Source organism: Podarcis erhardii (assembly GCF_964252035.2).
Source record: "Podarcis erhardii genome assembly, chromosome: 10".
NCBI classification, from domain to species: Eukaryota; Metazoa; Chordata; class Lepidosauria; order Squamata; family Lacertidae; genus Podarcis; species Podarcis erhardii.
Window position 1 is genome coordinate 55,148,963 of NC_138500.1, and position 19,318 is coordinate 55,168,280.

The following is a 19,318-nucleotide window of genomic DNA, read 5'->3' on the forward strand; positions in this document are numbered from 1 at the left end:
CCAAACTGTCCAAGTTAACCTTGACATCCAGCAAATCTATTTCATCTTCAGCCCCTTTCATTATATTTAAGCAGTAGAAACAATGACAGAAATGACAGCTGAACTCACGGATCATTAGACTTTGGGATAAGTGTACCAAGCTCCTTGATCCGGTAATTAATGTTGTACCGTCTTCTTCTTTCAACTATGAAAACAAGAGATTGTAATAATAGCAGCATGTAACAGAATGGATGTAATTCATCAGCAGGCAGTGAAATGCTGTGCCTCTTTCGAAACATCACAACGCCACCCTCTTTGTAACACCTGAAAATACTCAATCCGTGAGGTGCTACTTCAACCACAGTGGAGCCAGGAGGTTCAGTCAAGAGGTTACTGCTTGCTCTCAGGCTACAATTGTGGCATCTAATGTCACCCATACACCCAGCCTCCACATCTGGGCACTCTCAGCCTAGGTAAAGGTAAAGGGACCCCTGACTATTAGGTCCAGTCGTGGCCGACTCTGGGGTTGCGGCGCTCATCTCACTTTACTGGCCGAGGCAGCCGGGTCATGTGGCTAGCATGACTAAGCCCCTTCTGGCGAATCAGAGCAGCGCACGGAAATGCCGTTTACCTTCCCGCTGGGGCGGTACCTATTTATCTACTTGCACTTTGACTTGCTTTCGAACTGCTAGGTTGGCAGGAGCAGGGACTGAGCAATGGGAGCTTACCCTGTTGTGGAGATTCGAACCGCCGACCTTCTGATCGGCAAGTCCTAGGCTCTGTGGTTTAACCCACAGCGCCACCCAGCCTAGATCTAATTACTAATTAAGATATTTAAGCAAATTAGATATTTTGACTCCTCTTCCTAGACCACGCCCTCAAAAAGTGGGAGGCCTTGGCTTGGTTTCCCAAGACAGGCCCAAAGGATTTCCCCTCCTGGCCAACCCAACTGCATAAATTATTATTATTAACGTTATATATTCATCCCGCAAAGGTTCCCTCAGGGTGAGGGGCACTGTTCTCAGAAACTGAACCATTCCTGTTGAGTTATGACGAACTCAACCAAATCAATGAAAAGGAGATTGAAGTAACTCTCTGACCCAGACAGTTGCAAGGAAGGAAAGAATGACACTATAGGTGAAAAGCCAATGTGACCAATGGCCAAGCACACATCTATATCTTATATCTATACTCAAGAACCACTGCCCTAGCCAGCTAGAGTCTGCAGTTGCATCTGCCCTGGTTTTGCTAACTGAGAGTCAAATTACACGTGTCATTTGGGCATAAAAGTGGGGTAGAAATGAACGAACAACAACAACAACAATAATAATATGGCATTAGTCATATAGCTCTGCTTCTAAGTGCAAGGTTCTTTTGCTTTCTAACAAACAGCCAGGGCGGGAGAGAAAATCCAGGAATGGCAGATGGTGTTCCCTTCTGGCTTTGATCAAGATCAAAGCCAGTTAATCTGCAAGCCTGGCTTGGGCCAGCTTCATCAACATCCCTGGGCTCAAGAGGCCTCTCTCAGTCCTGCCAGTTGAGAACCTTGCAGCTGGAAATGCAAGTGATTGAACTTTGGACATTTTGCATGCAACACATAGCTACCACCACCCTTCAGTAGGCAAGGCTATGGTTTCTCCCATAGGTAAACATGCTATTTCAGTGCAGGCAAAACATTATATATGTAAGACAACATTCTGGGTGTCAGGAATGAGGCTGATCTCCCTTTACACATGTGCATTTTTGTACTGTGTCTGCTTCAAACCCAAGTACAGTGGTACCTCAGGTTAAGTACTTAATTCGTTCCGGAGGTCCGTACTTAACCTGAAACTGTTCTTAACCTGAAGCACCACTTTAGCTAATGGGGCCTCCTGCTGCTGCTGCACTGCCGGAGCACGATTTCTGTTCTCACCCTGAAGCAAAGTTCTTAACCTGAGGTAATATTTCTGGGTTAGCAGAGTCTGTAACCTGAAGCGTATGTAACCCAAGGTACCACTGTATATCCTTCAGCATTAGCAGGTACTTCCCCACCCTGTCCAACCTACAGACAACAGTTCGTGTAAATATACTCACTGAGATTATGGTTATCCTTTTTTTGCCTCTCCTTTGCCATTGCTCGAGTATCTGTTTCTGACAGAAAGCAAAAACTGTTTAAACAATCATTGGGTCACAGTTCCAGAAATTGCTCTGTGTAACAACAGGACCTTTTAATTGCACAACTTTTTCAGGCAAGCCAAGCAATTTTATGTACTCCCAGATTTACCGAAGATGATTGTACCACTTCCTGCAGTTTGTCAGTTGCTGTTTACAGCATGTGTTGCCATTCTATGTGTGCCAGGGATTTTTTTTTATAGCCATCATGCATTTTTAATTTTTAGAAACTGAAAAAGAAGATCATGGCATTTAGCAATTTTCTAATTTTCTGTACTTTACCCATGGGGAGAGTAAGCACCCAGAGTGAATTTGAGTTTCCCTTCCCATCATGCAAGAAATAATCAGATTTCTTAAATAGTCATATTGGGGAAGGGGGAGAGGAAACCCCCCTCTTTGTTCCTTTTGCATTGCACTGATAACACTGTACACAGTTGTTAGCATTCTTTGGATTAAATGAATGTAACTTTTAAAGTTGTTAATCCATTAATACGGATTTTCCATGAATAGATGTATTGTGAACCTTTAAGAGAGTCATTTGTGGCAACTTGGAACAAATTTTAATGGACGGTAACTTATTTATACCATCGATCAGAAGCCCAAATGTGCCCGAATCTGCTATGTTTCCTACAGTAATTAGGTTTATTAGCAGCGTTATATCCAGAAAGATTGCTGCTTTGAAGCTTACCCAACTAGACAGAACTAAGAAATAACTCATCTTTGGGAACATTCTGTCCTGAGGAAGCAGGACAAGACCTTTGCAAGGCCTGAGCAAAGCCTTGCAAAATCAATGAGGAAATGTAAAGTTCAGGGCAGTTTTGAAAAACAAAATTAAAGAATTAACTTGTTTTGCTCCTGCTTTATCCTTCAAAACATGCATTTCAAAGGGCTCAGAAGGCAGTAAAAGACATCTGGTGTAGTTCTGTCTCTGAAGATAAAAGGACAAACGTAGGTGTGATTATAGGTACGAATGATTATGCTTGGTCTTTGTATGCTGGATACCAGCCACAGGAGGGGCAGATCCAAATCAGGAACTTAGTGTGAGTAGACAGGGAGTTTAAAACCACATCCCCATCACATTCAATCCAGCTGCCCCCACGTGGTTCCTACTTAGTAAAAACCAAGTGAGCAAGGCCAATCACATTGTATCTTCAACTGATGATGGAGACCATCTCTTGAATAAAAGCACTGGCTAGGATCATGCAGAATGGACTTCTGTGGGGTGGGAGAAAGGCTGCTACTGTTATTTTCAAAATGATAAGCCTGTGCCAACATCTCAGTGTTATATTACCTGTGATTTCCCTTTTAACAGGCAAATTAGATGGGCAGGATGCATTCGTGAGGCCCATATTAGCAGCTGGCATTCCTTGGTCACTGTTGTATATATCCAAAATGCTACTTGAAAGCTGTGGGGGAAACAGAGGGATAGGGAGAGGGACAGGGAGAGAGAGAGAGTCAGAAAAGTTAGGGGTGAGTGAATCAGAATAAATTCATGATTTGTAAGGTGAAAGGCATATGCAGACACTTAAGAACAAAATTCCTTTTCAGATGCGTATTCATGTCTTAATCGCAGCGGGAGGTAGAAAATATGCATCTAAAGGCAGACTTTGCCCTTATCTTGTATAAAACAAAATTAAATGTTAAGGGTCAAAGACTGCCATTGTTCCATATTCAGAAACTTGAGTGAGGCTGATGTGTGTTTCATATGCAGAATGATGCCTGGTTATGGCCCCTGATGTCCGATTTTGAATTAATGCCATAGCATATTTTCCAATAGCAGGATTACTGCAACTACACTTCGAATATGAGTTAAGTTGTAAGGGAAAGTAACCTTGCTAGTCTTACCTGAGACCTGAACAGATTTGTAACTATCTCCCTGAACTCAAAATTCATTTCTCAGTTTGTTGATACTGTGGGGAAAGGAAGAGGCACTATGGTACAAAACACCTTAAAATGGGTTTGGGGGCCATGTTGTGGACAACTGCCTTAAAATGGTACTGTGCTAGATGAGAAAAATCATTCTGCAACTGCCATATATGCCTAGATGTTAGCATTGTTGTTCATTAATTTCTTATATGTAATGAGAAATATGCAAAAAACAGTGAATTTGCTTTATAATAATACATTTTATTGATACCACGCCCTCCCCAGCCAAGACTGGGCTCAGGGTGGCTAACACCTGATATAAAAACAAATTGATTGAAATACAACTTAAAAACAAGATTAAAACACAACATTAAAACATTAAAATACAGCCTCATTTCAATGGAAACTCAAATCAAAAACTTTTGGGGGGATGAAAATGTCGTCTTCACCAAGGCTAACTTTCCAGACTGGTCCTACATGGGCCAGAAAAAAGCCAGGGAAGTCTCCAAATAGGAGTTCCATCACAGGAGGAGAAAGGAAAAAAGAAGAGGGGAAGGGAATCAAATTGATTCCAAGCCGAAGGCCAGGCGGAACAACTCTATCTTACAGGCCCTGCAGAAAGAAATCAGATCCTGCAGGGCCCTGGTCTCATGAGACAGAGCGTTCCACCAGGCTGGAGACAGTGTTGAAAAGGCCCTGGCTCTGGTTGAGGCTAATCTGACTTCCTTAGGGCCCGGGACCTCTGGGGTGTTGCTATTTATGGACCTTAAGGTCCTCCGTGGGGCATACTGAGAGAGGCGGTCCCGTAGGTACGAGAGTCCTAGGCCATGAAGGGCTTTAAAGGTCAAAACCAGCACCTTAAATCTGACCCTGTACTCCACCGGGAGCCAGTACAGCTGGAAAAGCACTGGGTGAATATGCTCCCATGGCAGAGACCCCGTGAGGAGCCTCATAAAAATACAAAATGTGAGCACAAAATATGTAACAGAAGCAAGACCAAGAACAAAAACAAGCCAATAACCCTAGATAACCAAACATCTAGAACCAGACATTTCCTTGGCTACATATCCAAGGGTAACTGAAGATGTGAAGAACTTTCATTGTCCTAATATCTTCTCCTATCAAAACTGGATGTGCTTTGGCCATAACTTTTCTCCATTTTGCGATAATGAGCACGAAACAAGGAGGCAGATCTCACAGATGTGGCCCAAATGGAAAGGAAAAAAGCAGGGGTGGGAGAAGAATATAGCAAGAACAACTTCCTTCAGGAGAGGAAATAGTGGAAATCTATTGAAGTGGTCTTTAAGAACCCAAACGTATTTGAGCAATGTAATTATTCTTATGCTTCATCCCGGCTCCAGTCAAACAGATGATTTATCTTTCCTTTCAAGATCTTTTTTAGTATTTCCACTTTATATACAAAAGTTGATTTTATTTCTGTACTGATGTGCTTCTCCGTGACCCGATAAAAGCATCAAGAACAAATGGAACCCAGTTAGACTTGCTGTGGCCTAATGATTATTGACTTATGATGTGGAAGCCTTCATTTTCACTGGTGGCACTAGTGTTATAGAAAGTACTCTTTGCCGAAATATGAGAGGTCTCATCTGTACTGGCATACCACCGGTTCCCTTGAAGAAGCACCTGCTCCCACATCTTTTCAACCTGACTATCCTGCTTTAATTGTTGTGTTGTTTTAATGCACATTTCAATTATGTACATGTATATTTTAATTTTCGTGTAATTGGTTTTTATGTCAGGAGCTTGTCCTACACTCGAGTAGGACCCTGGCAGAGACACATGCCCGACTGGCATGTTCTCTCCCTCCTGGTCTATCGTTTGGGAGCTTCAAAAGCTTTCTTCAGCCCGAACATCACACCGACCGATGCCAACAGACACCAGCACACAGGGATCCACAGAGTCTTCACAGCTTGCATAACAGACCTCAGCAACTCAGCATTTTGGCTAATCTACTGTATTTACATATAAACACACACGGAGCACTGCAACATGGCTCCCTCTCTCTCTAGCAACAGATAGCAGAGAGAAAAAACAAAGGGCAATAATCCCACTTCATGGAACACAGTAACACAAACATCCTGTCTCTGTCACTTCCCACTCTGTGGAGTCAAAACATACACCGTCATGTGATAGACAACAATCCCATGACTGCAATCACGGAGCAGAAATTCTAACAGTAATCTGCTGAGAAGCCTATTTTAGCTTTAAGAGGTGTATAAATGTTAATTATTATAATAACCTTGCTTGAGATACACAACTGTTGCACGTCACCTGTATGTAACAGTATCACAGTACTGTAACTCTATCCTCTTTTTCCGTCAGTTGCTTGCTCCATATAAACACAAAGATATGGGCAACTGGCAGTTCTTCCCAACTATTCTTACTAATGGGATGTAGAATAAAAGTCTTTAGCTATCGCCGAACTGAAGCAACTACTACTGCTTAAACTGTAACCAGCAAGTGCCAATTGGAAGCCTTGTGTGTCTTTATCCTGTCACTTCCAGAAAATTCTCATATCTTTTTATGTCTTCATAGAGATAGGTTTTAAAGAATGTTCAGAATTCTTATTCAAGAGCAAGCTGTGTTTAATATGTAGGATTTGAAAGCTAAGCACATTTCCAGCTTAAGCACCTTTATTTTATTCCTGAGTAGTAAGACAAAATGTATTCTTCTCATCATAATTTATATTCTCATCATATATATATTCTCATCATATATATATTCTAGTTCTGTCGCCTTTCCGATCATTCTTCAACTGAATGGTGACAATTAAATTGACATGCACATTGTAGACTACACTGGCTTGCTATTTGCTTGAAACTGAAGTATCTACAGGATCCTTAATTGAAGATCTTAACAAAATAGATGATCTTCATAGTTATTTAGATTGCTTCCTCAATGTCCTCTGAGATGAATAAGCATCACCTACAAGTCTTTATACAAGCGAATCCTACCAGGTTTTGTTGGGGGGTGGGAATAGGGAATTACAGATATTAATAAAATTTGGGGGGGGGGTTGTGAATGAATAAAGAATATACCCAAAACATTTAAGCAGCTCAAATCCTTAATCCCCTTTCCACATGCATAGTGAGCAAGCAGAATGAGGAGCAGGACTGTATGCATCAGCCCTAACGTCCATGTGGTCACAGAACATCTGAAAGAGGACTCTATGTGCACACCTGTATCCAGGCGGGCTCCTTTTTGAGACGCCACCAGGCAGAGTGGAGCTGGCAGATTCAATTACATTTACTCTTTGGCTACGTAAGTGCAGAGGAATGAGTAGACATAATGAGCTCTTAGTCAAGCTGCTGTGTGTCAAGTTTCAGTTTAGTTAATCTCTTCCTCTACCCATGGAATCTCCTAGGATAGTAAAAGTGCTTCTCTTTTTTTTCCTTGTGGCACTCGAAGGGAGCTTCCAAACCATCACTATTTTCGCATCTTCCGCCAGGTCTTCCAGACCTAGGAATCGCTCTCAATTTTGTGCAAACTGTGCAAATTTTGTGCAAACTGAAACACAGCTATCCTTTCAAATTTGCATTTATCTGAATTTTCCAACCGTTTTCCAAAAGGGGGGGGGAGCATAAAAATGAAAATGGCACAAAAAGGCAATGTATTAGGTAGATTTGTTTACAAAAATGCGGACAGCGTATAAAAATGCGCTTTATGGGAGAAATTCACACTAAAATGCTGGTGGGATTTCATGAGGATTTTTGAACGGCAAATTGCTGCAGAATGTGGAGAACTGATGTTAAGATTAGAAACATGAGAAACTGAGAGGTCCAAAACTGACAGATCCTACTTCTTATACAACTACTTGATGGGGAGTCAATTTGCCTCAGCACATAACTTGCAAATGCACCATCTTCTGCATTCTTTCTTCTCATATTCCAAAGCTGATCTCATCCTCCGGCATATGAAACGGTTCTGGGGCTGAGCTCTGGTGATCACCATCTCAAACCAAGCCCAGCTGTAGAAAATTCTTTGTGTCAGTTCTAATCAGGCAGTCACTGTGGCAGGCCCACATCCTATTTATTTTAGGCCTTTAAAAAAAAAAAAGCAACACATAAATATTGTCTGTTTTTTTAAATGCAAAAGACCAAAGGAAAACCAGCTTCCTGGTTTGCATCAGAAAGGACCGACATCTGTGAAAAAGATGATACGCAAGCAAAGGGGCAGCAATTGAAAAAGATATATGAACTTAGAACACAGAACATGGCATGCATCAGACCACTGGTCCATCTCGTAGTATTGTCAACATTGACTGGTAGTAGTACCAGACAGGAATCTTTTACAACCCTGTTGGTAGTCTCACCACCCTCAGAAAGTCAGGTGGGGCGTTGGCACAGGGAATGTATTCTCTGCAGTAGCCCCTAAGCTGGGAAATTTCCTCCCTACAGAGGTGTGTTTGATATCTCCTGACGTTTTTGTTGTATGATGAAGATGCACCACTTGACCCTGGCCTTTGACACCTGAGATGTTTATTTCAGAAGACTTGCCCATCTTCATTGACTGTGATTTTTAAAACCATTGTTGTATTTTTAAACAGCTGCAACCGCGTGATGCAGGATTGGTAAAAATATCTGCTATTATTAACAACAACAACAACAACAACAACAACAACCATATCTGAGCTCCAGATAGACATAAAGTGTAGCTACTTTTCTTGATGCTGTATTATTCCTGAACTACTGCTAGAGTATGAGTTCCCATGCCATTCAAAAGGCAGATTAAAATAAGGAAAAAGACAAACAGAACAAGGATTCTTATTATGCAATCAAAATTCCACCTCTCTTATCTAAAGGATCAAAGCTAATATAAACTCAAGAATGTCACCATCTTCTAATTCGCTAAAGGCAGATCAGGGCACAAACTGAGTCAAGCAAACCTCCGTCCAACCAAAACCAGCATGACAGATAACAAAAATATGCTCCACAACATGACAGTCAAGTACTCTGAACCGCTGAAGGCCAGAATATATTTATATAGCATGCACATGCCAACAAATACATTTAGAGAAACAGTACCTTTCAATTCAATGCATTTTACACTCTTCACTGTCTCAGTCACTATAGGCCAATATGCATCTCTCTCTGTCTTCATGCAACCAAATTGTAAATCATTTCACTCAGTGATGAGAACTGCACTAAATGATTAACGCAGCAAATGGTTAACTAGTCCCTGTTAGATGGTACAACTGCACTGAAGTATAACTGAAGCACCAATAAGGAAAACAAAATGCATTTACCCAGGGTAGGCTCTGTGAAAAGATTACTACAAAACCTTAATCATCACATAATAGTGTCTTAACATTTCATTTGAATGAAATATGGAGCTTCTCTAAACTTTAATTATGCCGATTAAGCCAAAGTAGCTGGAGATTATGATAAGAACATTGTTAACAATGATCTTCTTTTTATCCAAAGCTCGAGGTGTTGTGCAAGTTTCTGCATCCATCTATTTGGTTTACTTATGTATTTATTCTAACTCATCTAATGGGGGACAATGAGTTTCTGCATCTCCACTAGGATAGTGGTTAACACATCTAGGGATGGTAGATCTTGCCTCAGATATGCCCTGGTTATACCCAGACTGCAGTGTTGGGCTGCCTTTAAAGGTGATTCTGAAGCTTCAGTTGCTGCCTGGATGCTTGTGGGGGCAAGACACTCAGACTGTGTTACTCCAATATTGTATCAGTTACAATGGTTGCCTATGCACTTCCTAGTTAAGTGCTGGTTTTGACTTTTTAAAACCTGGAAATGCTACTTGGTGGCTCCAGCCAAAGCAACCTGCCCAGGCTTTGAGATTAGCCACAGAGGCACAGCTCACAGATGCAGCAGTGGGCATGATTAGGTTGGTTGGAACATGAGACAGGGCCTATTTGGTGGTGACTCAATGCCTAAGGAATTCCCTCTTCTGAAATATACATTTGGCCTCATCCCTATATCCTCTCTGAAAGGATGTGAGCCTGGATAGCTTGCTCAGTAGAGCATGAGACTCTTCATCCCAAGGTTGTGGGTTTGATCCTCATGTTGGGTGAAAGATTCCTGCATTGCAGGGGGTTGGACTAGATGACCCTTGTGGTCCCTCCCAACTCTATGATCCTATGATTCTAAATGGGCCCTAAATACACCCCCCAAAAAATCTGCCTTTGGTTAGGAAATTGTTTTTGGTTAAACAAACAAACAATGCAATGTTAAGAGCACTCTTCTCTCCTTCCAGTTAATATGGTTCACTATGGTCAAAATCGAACACAGATCCTCTTCATACAAGAATTCTCAAAGCCCAATGCTCAATCAATTATTTAAGTGAACAGAAAGTATGCTTCTTGAGTGACTTGGTTAGGTAACAATTGCCCAAAAGTAGAATGTATTAAAAATCTTCAATTTAAACATCAACCATATTGATTCATTTTAAACATCGCCACCGCTGAGTTAATAAAGTTTAGGAGCTGCACTATTTTCATCTGTCAAGTGGATAGCTGAAATTAGAAGCATGTTCTCGTTCATTTCCTAAATTAACTAAAATACAATTTGTTCAATGTTTGTTTCATTTTCTTATCATTTGCTTTTTGGGTTTATTCAGTATAAGTAGCCAACACGGATTGGTTTAATCTTTGAAGTTGGCAGATGAACTAGAAAATATGCATTGCTTTTTGTCCTGTTAATGCACACTCATCTTTTGCTACTGCTGCCGCTACTCACACAATGATATCAAAGCTATCAAAAGATATTTCCTCTTCAAACTCAAAGGGGAAGGAGAGCTGTTTCTACCTTGCCATTTGGTCTAGCATTTCAAAACTGCTCACAAACAGAAGGGCTGAAAGACCATATGTAATGGTTAGCTTCAAGCATCACAAAGGACCTCGAGGATACCTAATTCTGAACTCTTAATTCTCTGTGGCTTAACTGCCCATCTGTGACGTATTTTACCTACACCTGCCTTTGTAAACTGCTGAACTTGATGATGCAGTAAACAGATGAGTGAGACAGATAGTATCTGGCGACCAGAGCCCTATTCAAGTGTTCTTCCTCTAGGGATGGGCAGTTTCTCTCAGTTTCCCATTTTTCTAAAATTTGAGGGAGTTTTTAAGTCATTGTGAAAATTCAGCACCATTTTAGTGCAATTTTCATTTTTGTACGCAATTTTATCCATATCTCTGCAAAACAATTTTCCATAATGTAAAGCATGTTCATATCTTATTTTCCCTGATATACGTATTTCTAGGCATTCATTAACCCAAGTAAGTGCATCTTTATACAAACTGCTTGGCTGTATTTTGCACTGTATTGCAAAATCCGGAGAAGTGGAAATTTCAGTTTGCCTGCATCAGAATAAAATAAGTAGGTCTGCCTTTAGGTCCATACTGAATTGAATTTAACCCCTTCCCTATAGTTTCATCCACTCAATTATCATCCTGTGAGGTATCATCCACATCAGTGTCACCACTCCAGAGCCCTCCACACATTGAGGGCTGAATTTCTGAAGTAGGGAACCTTTTCTACTCTTGTAGGCTCCCCATTCATTTTAGGACCCTGGAAGATCAGACTTCTAAACCTTATGGAGCGCCTAACTTTGTAGAAAAGGCTATCTGCTGTTGAAGTTTAGACCTCGAAACATAAATGGCGGCAGGATTGATAACCATGACTTGGTTAGCATGACACAGTAAGCCAAACCCCAAGACTGCAGAAATGTCTGGGATCCTCGAGAAGAGTCTGCAGTCACTTTGCTCCACCCTGGCCCTTTTTAGTACCGTCCTGAGCGAAGCCATATTTGGCTTAATGTATCGTCTGAATCTAGGTTTGTGGTTAAGCTAGTCAGTGAAACATTAAGCCAAACCTTGGTTTAGCTCAGCATGTGCAAAATCAAAAAGGACCAGGAGCAAAATGACTGCAAGCTTTATCCCCAGAGTTTGCACATTCACGTGAGCCTGACTAAGCCATAGTTTGGTTTACCATGTTTCTTGTTGAAGGGCGTGTAGCCGGGGCCCATCCTTCCCACTGTCCCCCTTGCACATGATGGGGGAACCCTGAAGAGGACTCAGGAGGACACTGAACAAACTAGATGGGCTAACACCACTGCCATGTATTCATGATCTGGAAAAGCCCATAATAGACTAAGTCAGGAGCTGCTTAGTGACCACCACGTGGTTCATTTCTCCACATTGGAACCAGACTGGAGTATATAATGATGACATGGCATCTCAGTGCTAAGCTATCAATGACAAGTGTATACCAATTTCATTTCCAGCAGAAGACAGCTTTCTTGAAAGCAGGACTGGCCTTTTCCTTATAGGATGGCAACAACTTCCCATCAGCCATTTTTTCAAAGTCTCTCTTCAAGCAGTTGCACTTTGTGTCAGATTTTTTGCTGTTTCCAAAGTAGGAGATCAAGAGCCCCTTCCCATCAAACAATACAAGGAAACCTAACACTGCCCCTTTCCTTATGGAATGGATTTCCTCCCCCAAGAGAAAATAAGTAGAGGTATTCCACTACAATGGTCCCCCATTTAGGAAGAGTCTTCTTCCCAATTTCATTAATGGAAACAACTTTTTAAAGGAGATGGTTCGGCACTCAAATTGGTACCCATCTCTTTGGGGGCAGCAAAAGAAATACCCACCCGACATATGGCATAACATGCCATTTCAGATCGCAGTGCACACTGAACGTGTGGCACATGTTGTGAGAAATGTCTTCTTCTCTTTTAAAAGATTAACAAATCCCCTTTCCTCTCTTCTTTGTCACCTTTCTTTTAAAGTATAGTGTGAATTGGTTAGGCCCATCACATTTCTATTTATAAGTGACTGGCAGCTCTAGAATAAAATCTGAGCACTCGAGCAAGGAATGCTTCCCTTTACAGCTTTCACCTACCTTTCAAAGGCTGAACGCTCAACAGGAAGGAAGGGAACAGCCTTCCTTTCGTTCCTACTAAATTACCATGGAATACACTTCAACGGCATATATTCACCAGCCTCTTCAGATGGCATTTATAGAGGAGATAAGGAAATGGGCCGATCCAAGGACAAATGTGTAACACACAGTCTTCAGTGGCGTTTGCAAGGGCCCTGAACAATATGCACCACTCACACACATAATTAACAAAACTCTCTTCACTGACAGTAGACCACATGAAGCCCCTCACACCGGTAAATACCACCGAGCAGGGCATCTTGTCGCTTGGTGGACATAGATCTGGGTTTTATGAAATCTGAGAGTAGGTCTAGTTTTGGAACACAAAAATAGTTACAAAATGTTATAGACACTGTGCACCTAAATGTACACACAGGTGGCTGATTAAAACCTGGACCCATATTAACATTTTCAAAGCTGGTTTGTGGTATAGACATTAGCCATATACATACATTCCCTCCATATATAGGGATAACTCACAGAGGGCAGAGTAGCGGTTTGTCCAGACCCTGCAAAATGGCCCCAGGGTATCAGTGGTTGTTTGAATGCTGACACTGCAAGGAGGGCTCATGATCACACAGAGTGCCTACAGTGAAGTACTTCCTGATATTTAGGAGCCCCCTTTGCAGACTTTCCATGGACAATATAGTGGCACATGATATTGATGGCATAGCTCCATGCCATACGCCCCACATTATTATTATCATTTGAATTTATTAGTTGCTTTTTTGCCACCACAACTCAAAGCAACTTAAAATACTTTAAGCAAACACGTGCATACATTAAAACTAGCAATACCTCAAGGACTGCCTCTTCCCATATGAACCTACCCAGACCCTGAGATCACCTTCTGAGGCCCTCCTTCATGTGTCTCCTCCTCGAGAGGTTCGGAGGGTGGCAACATGAGAATGGGTCTTCTCTGCAATGGCTCCCCGTCTGCAGAATTCTCTCCCCAGGGAAGTTTGCCTGGCGCCTTCATTATACACCTTTAGGCACCAAGCAAAAACGTTCCTTTTTAACCAGACCGTTGGTTGATTAAATTGACATCCTATGCCCTTTTAAAACGTGGGTGTGTGTGTGTGTTTTTTTGGGGGGGGGCTATTGGGTTGTTGTTTTTATTTTGATTATTTTGTGGTTTTATATCTTGATTTTATTCTGTGAACGGCCCTGAGACCCCCACGTCTCAGTATATAAATTCAATCAATTTGTTGGGTCTCTGGACCATAATAAAGATTGTTGATGTAAATTCAACCAACCAACCAACCAACGAACCAACCAACCAACCAATCAAAATAGAAGCATCCCAACAACACAAAAAGCCATGGACTAAGGTGAAAATGTTGCTCTGCAGTGCTGGCAGATGACGAAACAACCAGCACATCATCGTAAAGTGTGTGGTACACTGTCTCTATGAGCTGCTCCATTCTGTCCTGTCTCTGAGCAATTGGGTCCGCTAAATGCTCAGAACATTGTGAAGCTTGCTTTGGAAACTGGCATGACTTTAAATGCCATCTCCAATCCAGTATCTTATATTAATTGCAACCATGTTCGTAGCAATTCATGAGAGGGGAGTTGGGACTGCCACAAATGAAGTCCGAAGTGCAAAATAGTTCCTTAGCAGTGATTGGTCCAGTAAGTATGCAGCCCTCCTTGCAAGAGTCTCCTGAGCTATGGAGAGGCACATCTGATTCTATTCCATAGTCAGTCCTCCCTACTCCTCTGTCCGAATGCCACAAGCTCCTTTTGGCAGGGTTTGCCAGCCAAGCCTTACCCCCTTTGTTCTTTAGGCAGAGTTTCTAAGCTGAAGGGAAACGTCTCATATTTATTTTGATCTGCACAGTAGGAAGGAATATTGATGGCTACCCGTTTTCACAGTAGTACGTTGCTTGCTTGTCGCGGCCATTTCTCTTTGTGCAAATCTTGTGAGCGGAACCTGGAAATGCAATGCTGAGCCTCAAATATCAAGGTGACCTTTGAGTCTTCCTTGGACTTTTAAGCACATCTAGTGTAAAATGTGCCAACAAAGACTTTTGCCTTGCTGTTGTCTTGTGCAGCCTTTTCCAGTTACCCAAGATAAGGCGCTGTTAATATTTAGTCTGGTCCTTTCCCAGCAAAGATGTACTGAGCTTTGAAGATCGTGGTAATCACTGACGAGAAACTGCTCATACAAACAGCACTAACTAGGGTGCAATTAGAAACCTGAGCCTGGGAGATCAGAACTGCAGGATCTCTATGCATGTGGGGGCAGCCGGGAGGGGGGGGGGAAGGAAATATCAGTTTTATTGTTTATGAATTTTAATAATTTGCATGCAATTGACGGCATGAATTTTATAGTTTGATCAGCTGGTTTCTTGAGCACATTTCATATGTTTTTGTGAATCAGCTTGGGAAAGTGGAGATGGTGGGGTTGGGGTTGAAAGGCAGCCTATAAATTTTAATAATAACACAATAAATAAAATGGTTAACTTAAAGGTATACAAAGGGATCTGTTCCATTCTTTTTGATGCTCAGAGACAATAGGTTCAACATTTTTTGAATGTTTGAAACTATTACTTAAGTAGAGAAACACAGCTTATTTTGGCCTTACAACATTTTTCCATGTTTGAGGCAAATGTTAAATCAGTTGCTGAATATCAGGTTTGTTAGGCATTTATTACTTCTGGTATGTTTTTAAAAAGCATCTGAGCTTACTGAGTGTTAAAACATTTGATTATAAATTGTCAAGGAAATCAAGATATATAATCAGTGCATTGTAAGAAGGGAAACTTGAGTTCCTATCAGCAGAGATAGCCTATAACACAGATATATATACACCTTTGTAACAAGATAGCATTCTATTGCTCATTCCACCATCCTGAAATTTGTCAGTGGAAAGGATAATTTTCTCAGATAGTTTTATGCAAGAGAGGAAGCCAGAGAACAAATATCACCTTTGTGCAACAATGAATTACAGTTCTCAGTTGTATTCTTCAATAATTTTTTTGAAAGGGAAGTGTCAATTACTTACAGTGCTTTGCAAGAGAAGCGGTGTTTCAGAGCAACCTATCCCTTCATCCTTAAAACTAGATTCCATGTTGATTATGTCATCGATAACGTCCTCCATCTAATAAAAGAATTTGTCAATGAATGCAAGAGGATGGTGAGCAGAGGAAATTATTCTACAAATATTCACTTTTTTTAAAAAAAGAACAAACACTAATCCTTTGATAAAAGAATTCTCTTTGTGATCAGAATCACTTTCAGAAGAGGCATACAAATGAAATGATGATGATAGCCAATACTGTTTGGCTGAATAGCATCATAACAGCATCTCATTTATAAATTGACCTATGATTAAGCTAGGATCACCTGTTTGTGACTAATTCAGTGGGGGAACGACAGCAAATAAGGAACAAAATAGTGCTGAAGATGAGCATGCAGGGGAAAGGATAACTGTGAATAAAAGTATCTTCACATTCAAAGCATTTTGGAAATATTTATGTCCTTCCAAAATTAATACTTTGGGACCAATCCCCCCCCCCCAAAATGAGAGCCCTACAACTGAAGCAAACTCATACTGGGGGAAAGTAAATTTTCAATGGCAATGCAAGTCACATAAATGAGGAAGGCAACATATACATAGGACTTTAAATTCACAGTCTGAAAAGATTCCAAGAGAAAGGGGTGGTTTCTAGTAGCAGCCCAGAATGTAGCTATGCATGCAGAATATGAGTTCTGTTTGCTATTTATATGCATATATCATGTAAAAACTCTGCAGTCCTTATTTACTGGAACAAGGGGCTGCTATAAAATCCTAGAGTTTGTAATTAACAATGGTAGGTTTGAATCCAAACTTAGGTCTTAGTTTGTCATAAAAGTGGGTCTGTAGCCTTACTGGAGGCTATTCAAACTGCCTGCACAGTCAGTTTTGGGTTTGGGAAACCCATTCCTTCAGGTCTGCTCTAAGCATGACTAAATCTGGCTCCAACCTGTGCAAATTTGAGAGGTTTTCTTTAGTCCCGAGACTTGATGTTGAATTAATCACCCCTCAACACATCAGAGAGCAAACATCTCTTTAAGCAATGCTTACGTGATTATAAAAGGACCTTTGACAATGGTGCAAATCCACAGTGATGACATGGAATTTCATGCATAAGCCTCCAGATCTCACTCAACAAATGTAGTTTAACTCAGGCATATTTAGGTGTAGCAATGCTGAAGAAATGGGAGACCTTTCCCCCATCTTGTAAGCTCCATCTAACTTGGCAAACCAACATTCAAGAGGCCTTAGACTATTTCACAGCTCTTTTCCCCATCTTTCCCCCATCTTGTAAGCTCCATCTAATTTGGCAAACCAACATTCAAGAGGCCTTAGACTATTTCACAGCTCTATGACATACCGCATTTTCTTGTTCTCCTCCAAGACTTAATAACTTGGTCACTGGACTCCCAGGAGTGCTGATGTTGGTCGGAGGCATATGCCCACTCCTTAATATGGGCATAGCTGCTGAAGAATGGATTGAATGGGAATGAGATGACAGGCTTTGGCTAGACAGCTTCGCATCCAGCGTTAGGTACTGCTTCACTTGATGCCTCTGAGTTTGCTGAACGTGATACCTAGATGGATTGTCCAAGTGGGTCTGAACCTATGGAAGAAAAGAAAACAATGAAGTACAATTTCTCTTAGATTAGGCTCGAGGACCTTTAATAATACAGTTGTGAGCAACTAAATTGCAGGTCATGGAAACTGGCTGACACTGTGTCCTACAAGCTATACAAGATCTATGTCCGCTAAGTTATACAGAAGCATGGTAGTTTAACTGGACAATGCTACTTCCATAAGCAAACCCCAGCCTTCAAGAAATCCATTCAATCTTCTCTGCTCCCCAAATTAATTATACAGTTAATTCTCCAGCCACAGAAACAATCATCTCAGGAAAGAATGCAATTTCAAGAACACAGAGTAACCTCAGCATACCTTTGAACATTGTTTTTACACCAAGTTTGAGTTGAAACCCATGCCTAATGTGTACAAAGATCACTGCATAATCTGCCAGTAGAGACTTCCATTAGATACAAACTACATCATTGCTCTTCATTAGTAAAATGAGAAACAGCACCCAAACTAGCACTTATTTTCAATAGCTCACCTGATAGTAAGAGCAATCTGTCAGATGAGGCATTTTTAAGTTCGGTACTATCAAATAATCCAAAAACAATGCAGTAGATTATCCCTGACCAACCTCAAGCAATGTGGTATTCTCGATGCTCCTGTTAAGGACTGATAAAGCTTCCAAGCAGCCAGAGAGACCTTATAAATTAAGTGGTCATGCCCAAATCAGCTAATTGTGTCAGAGCAGGCCATCCTTTGATTGTGCTGATTGACAGCCACTACTTCAAACAACTCCCATCTCAGATCTTTGCCACATTCCTACAATTTACCCACTACAGGGATACTGAGTACACAAATATGTACTGTCACATTCACCCTCTGGCTTTCTTGTAATATTATAGTATGACTAATGACAAATTTCATCTAATAGGTTTTCTTCAAATGACCCTTAAGACTTAAAAAACAGTGTTACAGCTCTCGTTTTGTTTTCTTTCCACTTAAACTATCACAGTTCAAAACATGTGTGCTTATATTCCACAAATTTTGTAAAAGTCAAAAGATTTATACGATCTTAAAAGAATTGCATAAGAGTATACATTTTTATACACATCATAATGTTTTGGAATTAATTGTAGCGTACAATTCTACTTCCATTCTAAATTAGCCAAAAGTTATTTCAACCAAATTAATTTTCAAGGAAATTTGATTCAAAGGATCAGTCTCAGGCACCCATTGCTGTCACCACAGTACATTATTTATGTACCTTGTCCATCTTGCTATTCTTACTTTCAGTCATTACCAAACATTATAATTTATAAACAAGGTTAACCTAAGTCTGAAATGCCTTTAGTGAGTCTTCCCAAGTCCATTATCCCCTAATCTTTATTCCATGAATCCTCCACAGCAAAAATAAAAGTATGTCCACTTATGGCATAGAAAACAAGTTTGCAAGCCTTATCTAAGATTACACTGTTTCTCAATCAAACCAAAATTGACACTGGTCTCAGCCCAACCAGTCCTATACATGTATACCCATAAGTAAGCCCCACTGAATTCAGAGGGATTTACTTCCAGGAAAGTGTATATAGGACTGCAGCCTTGACTTCCCTTTTCTTTTAGTAGGACAGCTAAGTTGGCATTTGAACTCAATTAAGTACTTAACTTTGCATGGTCATGTCATTACTGAAACTGGGCCATAATTTGAATCCAAGCCTTTAGCTCTCAAGCACAACAGTTTATCTATCCATCTGAACTACCTCAGATCAATGAAACCAAAACTGTATGCATTTATCAAAACTGAAG

General features: G+C 40.9%; 1 protein-coding gene and 1 long non-coding RNA gene across 4 annotated transcripts in view; both read right to left on the reverse strand.

Annotated features, from left to right (window-relative positions):
* Nucleotides 1-19,318, reverse strand: part of LOC309350931 — a 412,768-nt gene that overhangs the window by 14,566 nt on the left and 378,884 nt on the right. The gene's annotated exons all lie outside the window — the stretch shown is intronic.
* Nucleotides 1-19,318, reverse strand: part of TFEC (transcription factor EC) — a 122,860-nt gene that overhangs the window by 14,566 nt on the left and 88,976 nt on the right. The window contains exons 1-6 of one of the 3 annotated variants that reach the window (XM_081878081.1): nucleotides 18,054-18,332; nucleotides 17,304-17,549; nucleotides 15,932-16,027; nucleotides 3,422-3,536; nucleotides 2,053-2,103; nucleotides 109-184 (exon numbers count right to left, since the gene is read on the reverse strand). In XM_081878081.1, coding sequence (XP_081734207.1) covers nucleotides 109-184; nucleotides 2,053-2,103; nucleotides 3,422-3,536; nucleotides 15,932-16,027; nucleotides 17,304-17,549; nucleotides 18,054-18,086 — 617 coding nt within the window. In that variant the 5' untranslated portion in view covers nucleotides 18,087-18,332. Of the gene's footprint in view, nucleotides 1-108; nucleotides 185-2,052; nucleotides 2,110-3,421; nucleotides 3,537-15,931; nucleotides 16,028-17,303; nucleotides 17,550-18,053; nucleotides 18,333-19,318 lie in introns of those variants that run through there. The other 2 variants (XM_081878080.1, XM_081878082.1) reach the window with 2 other exon arrangements.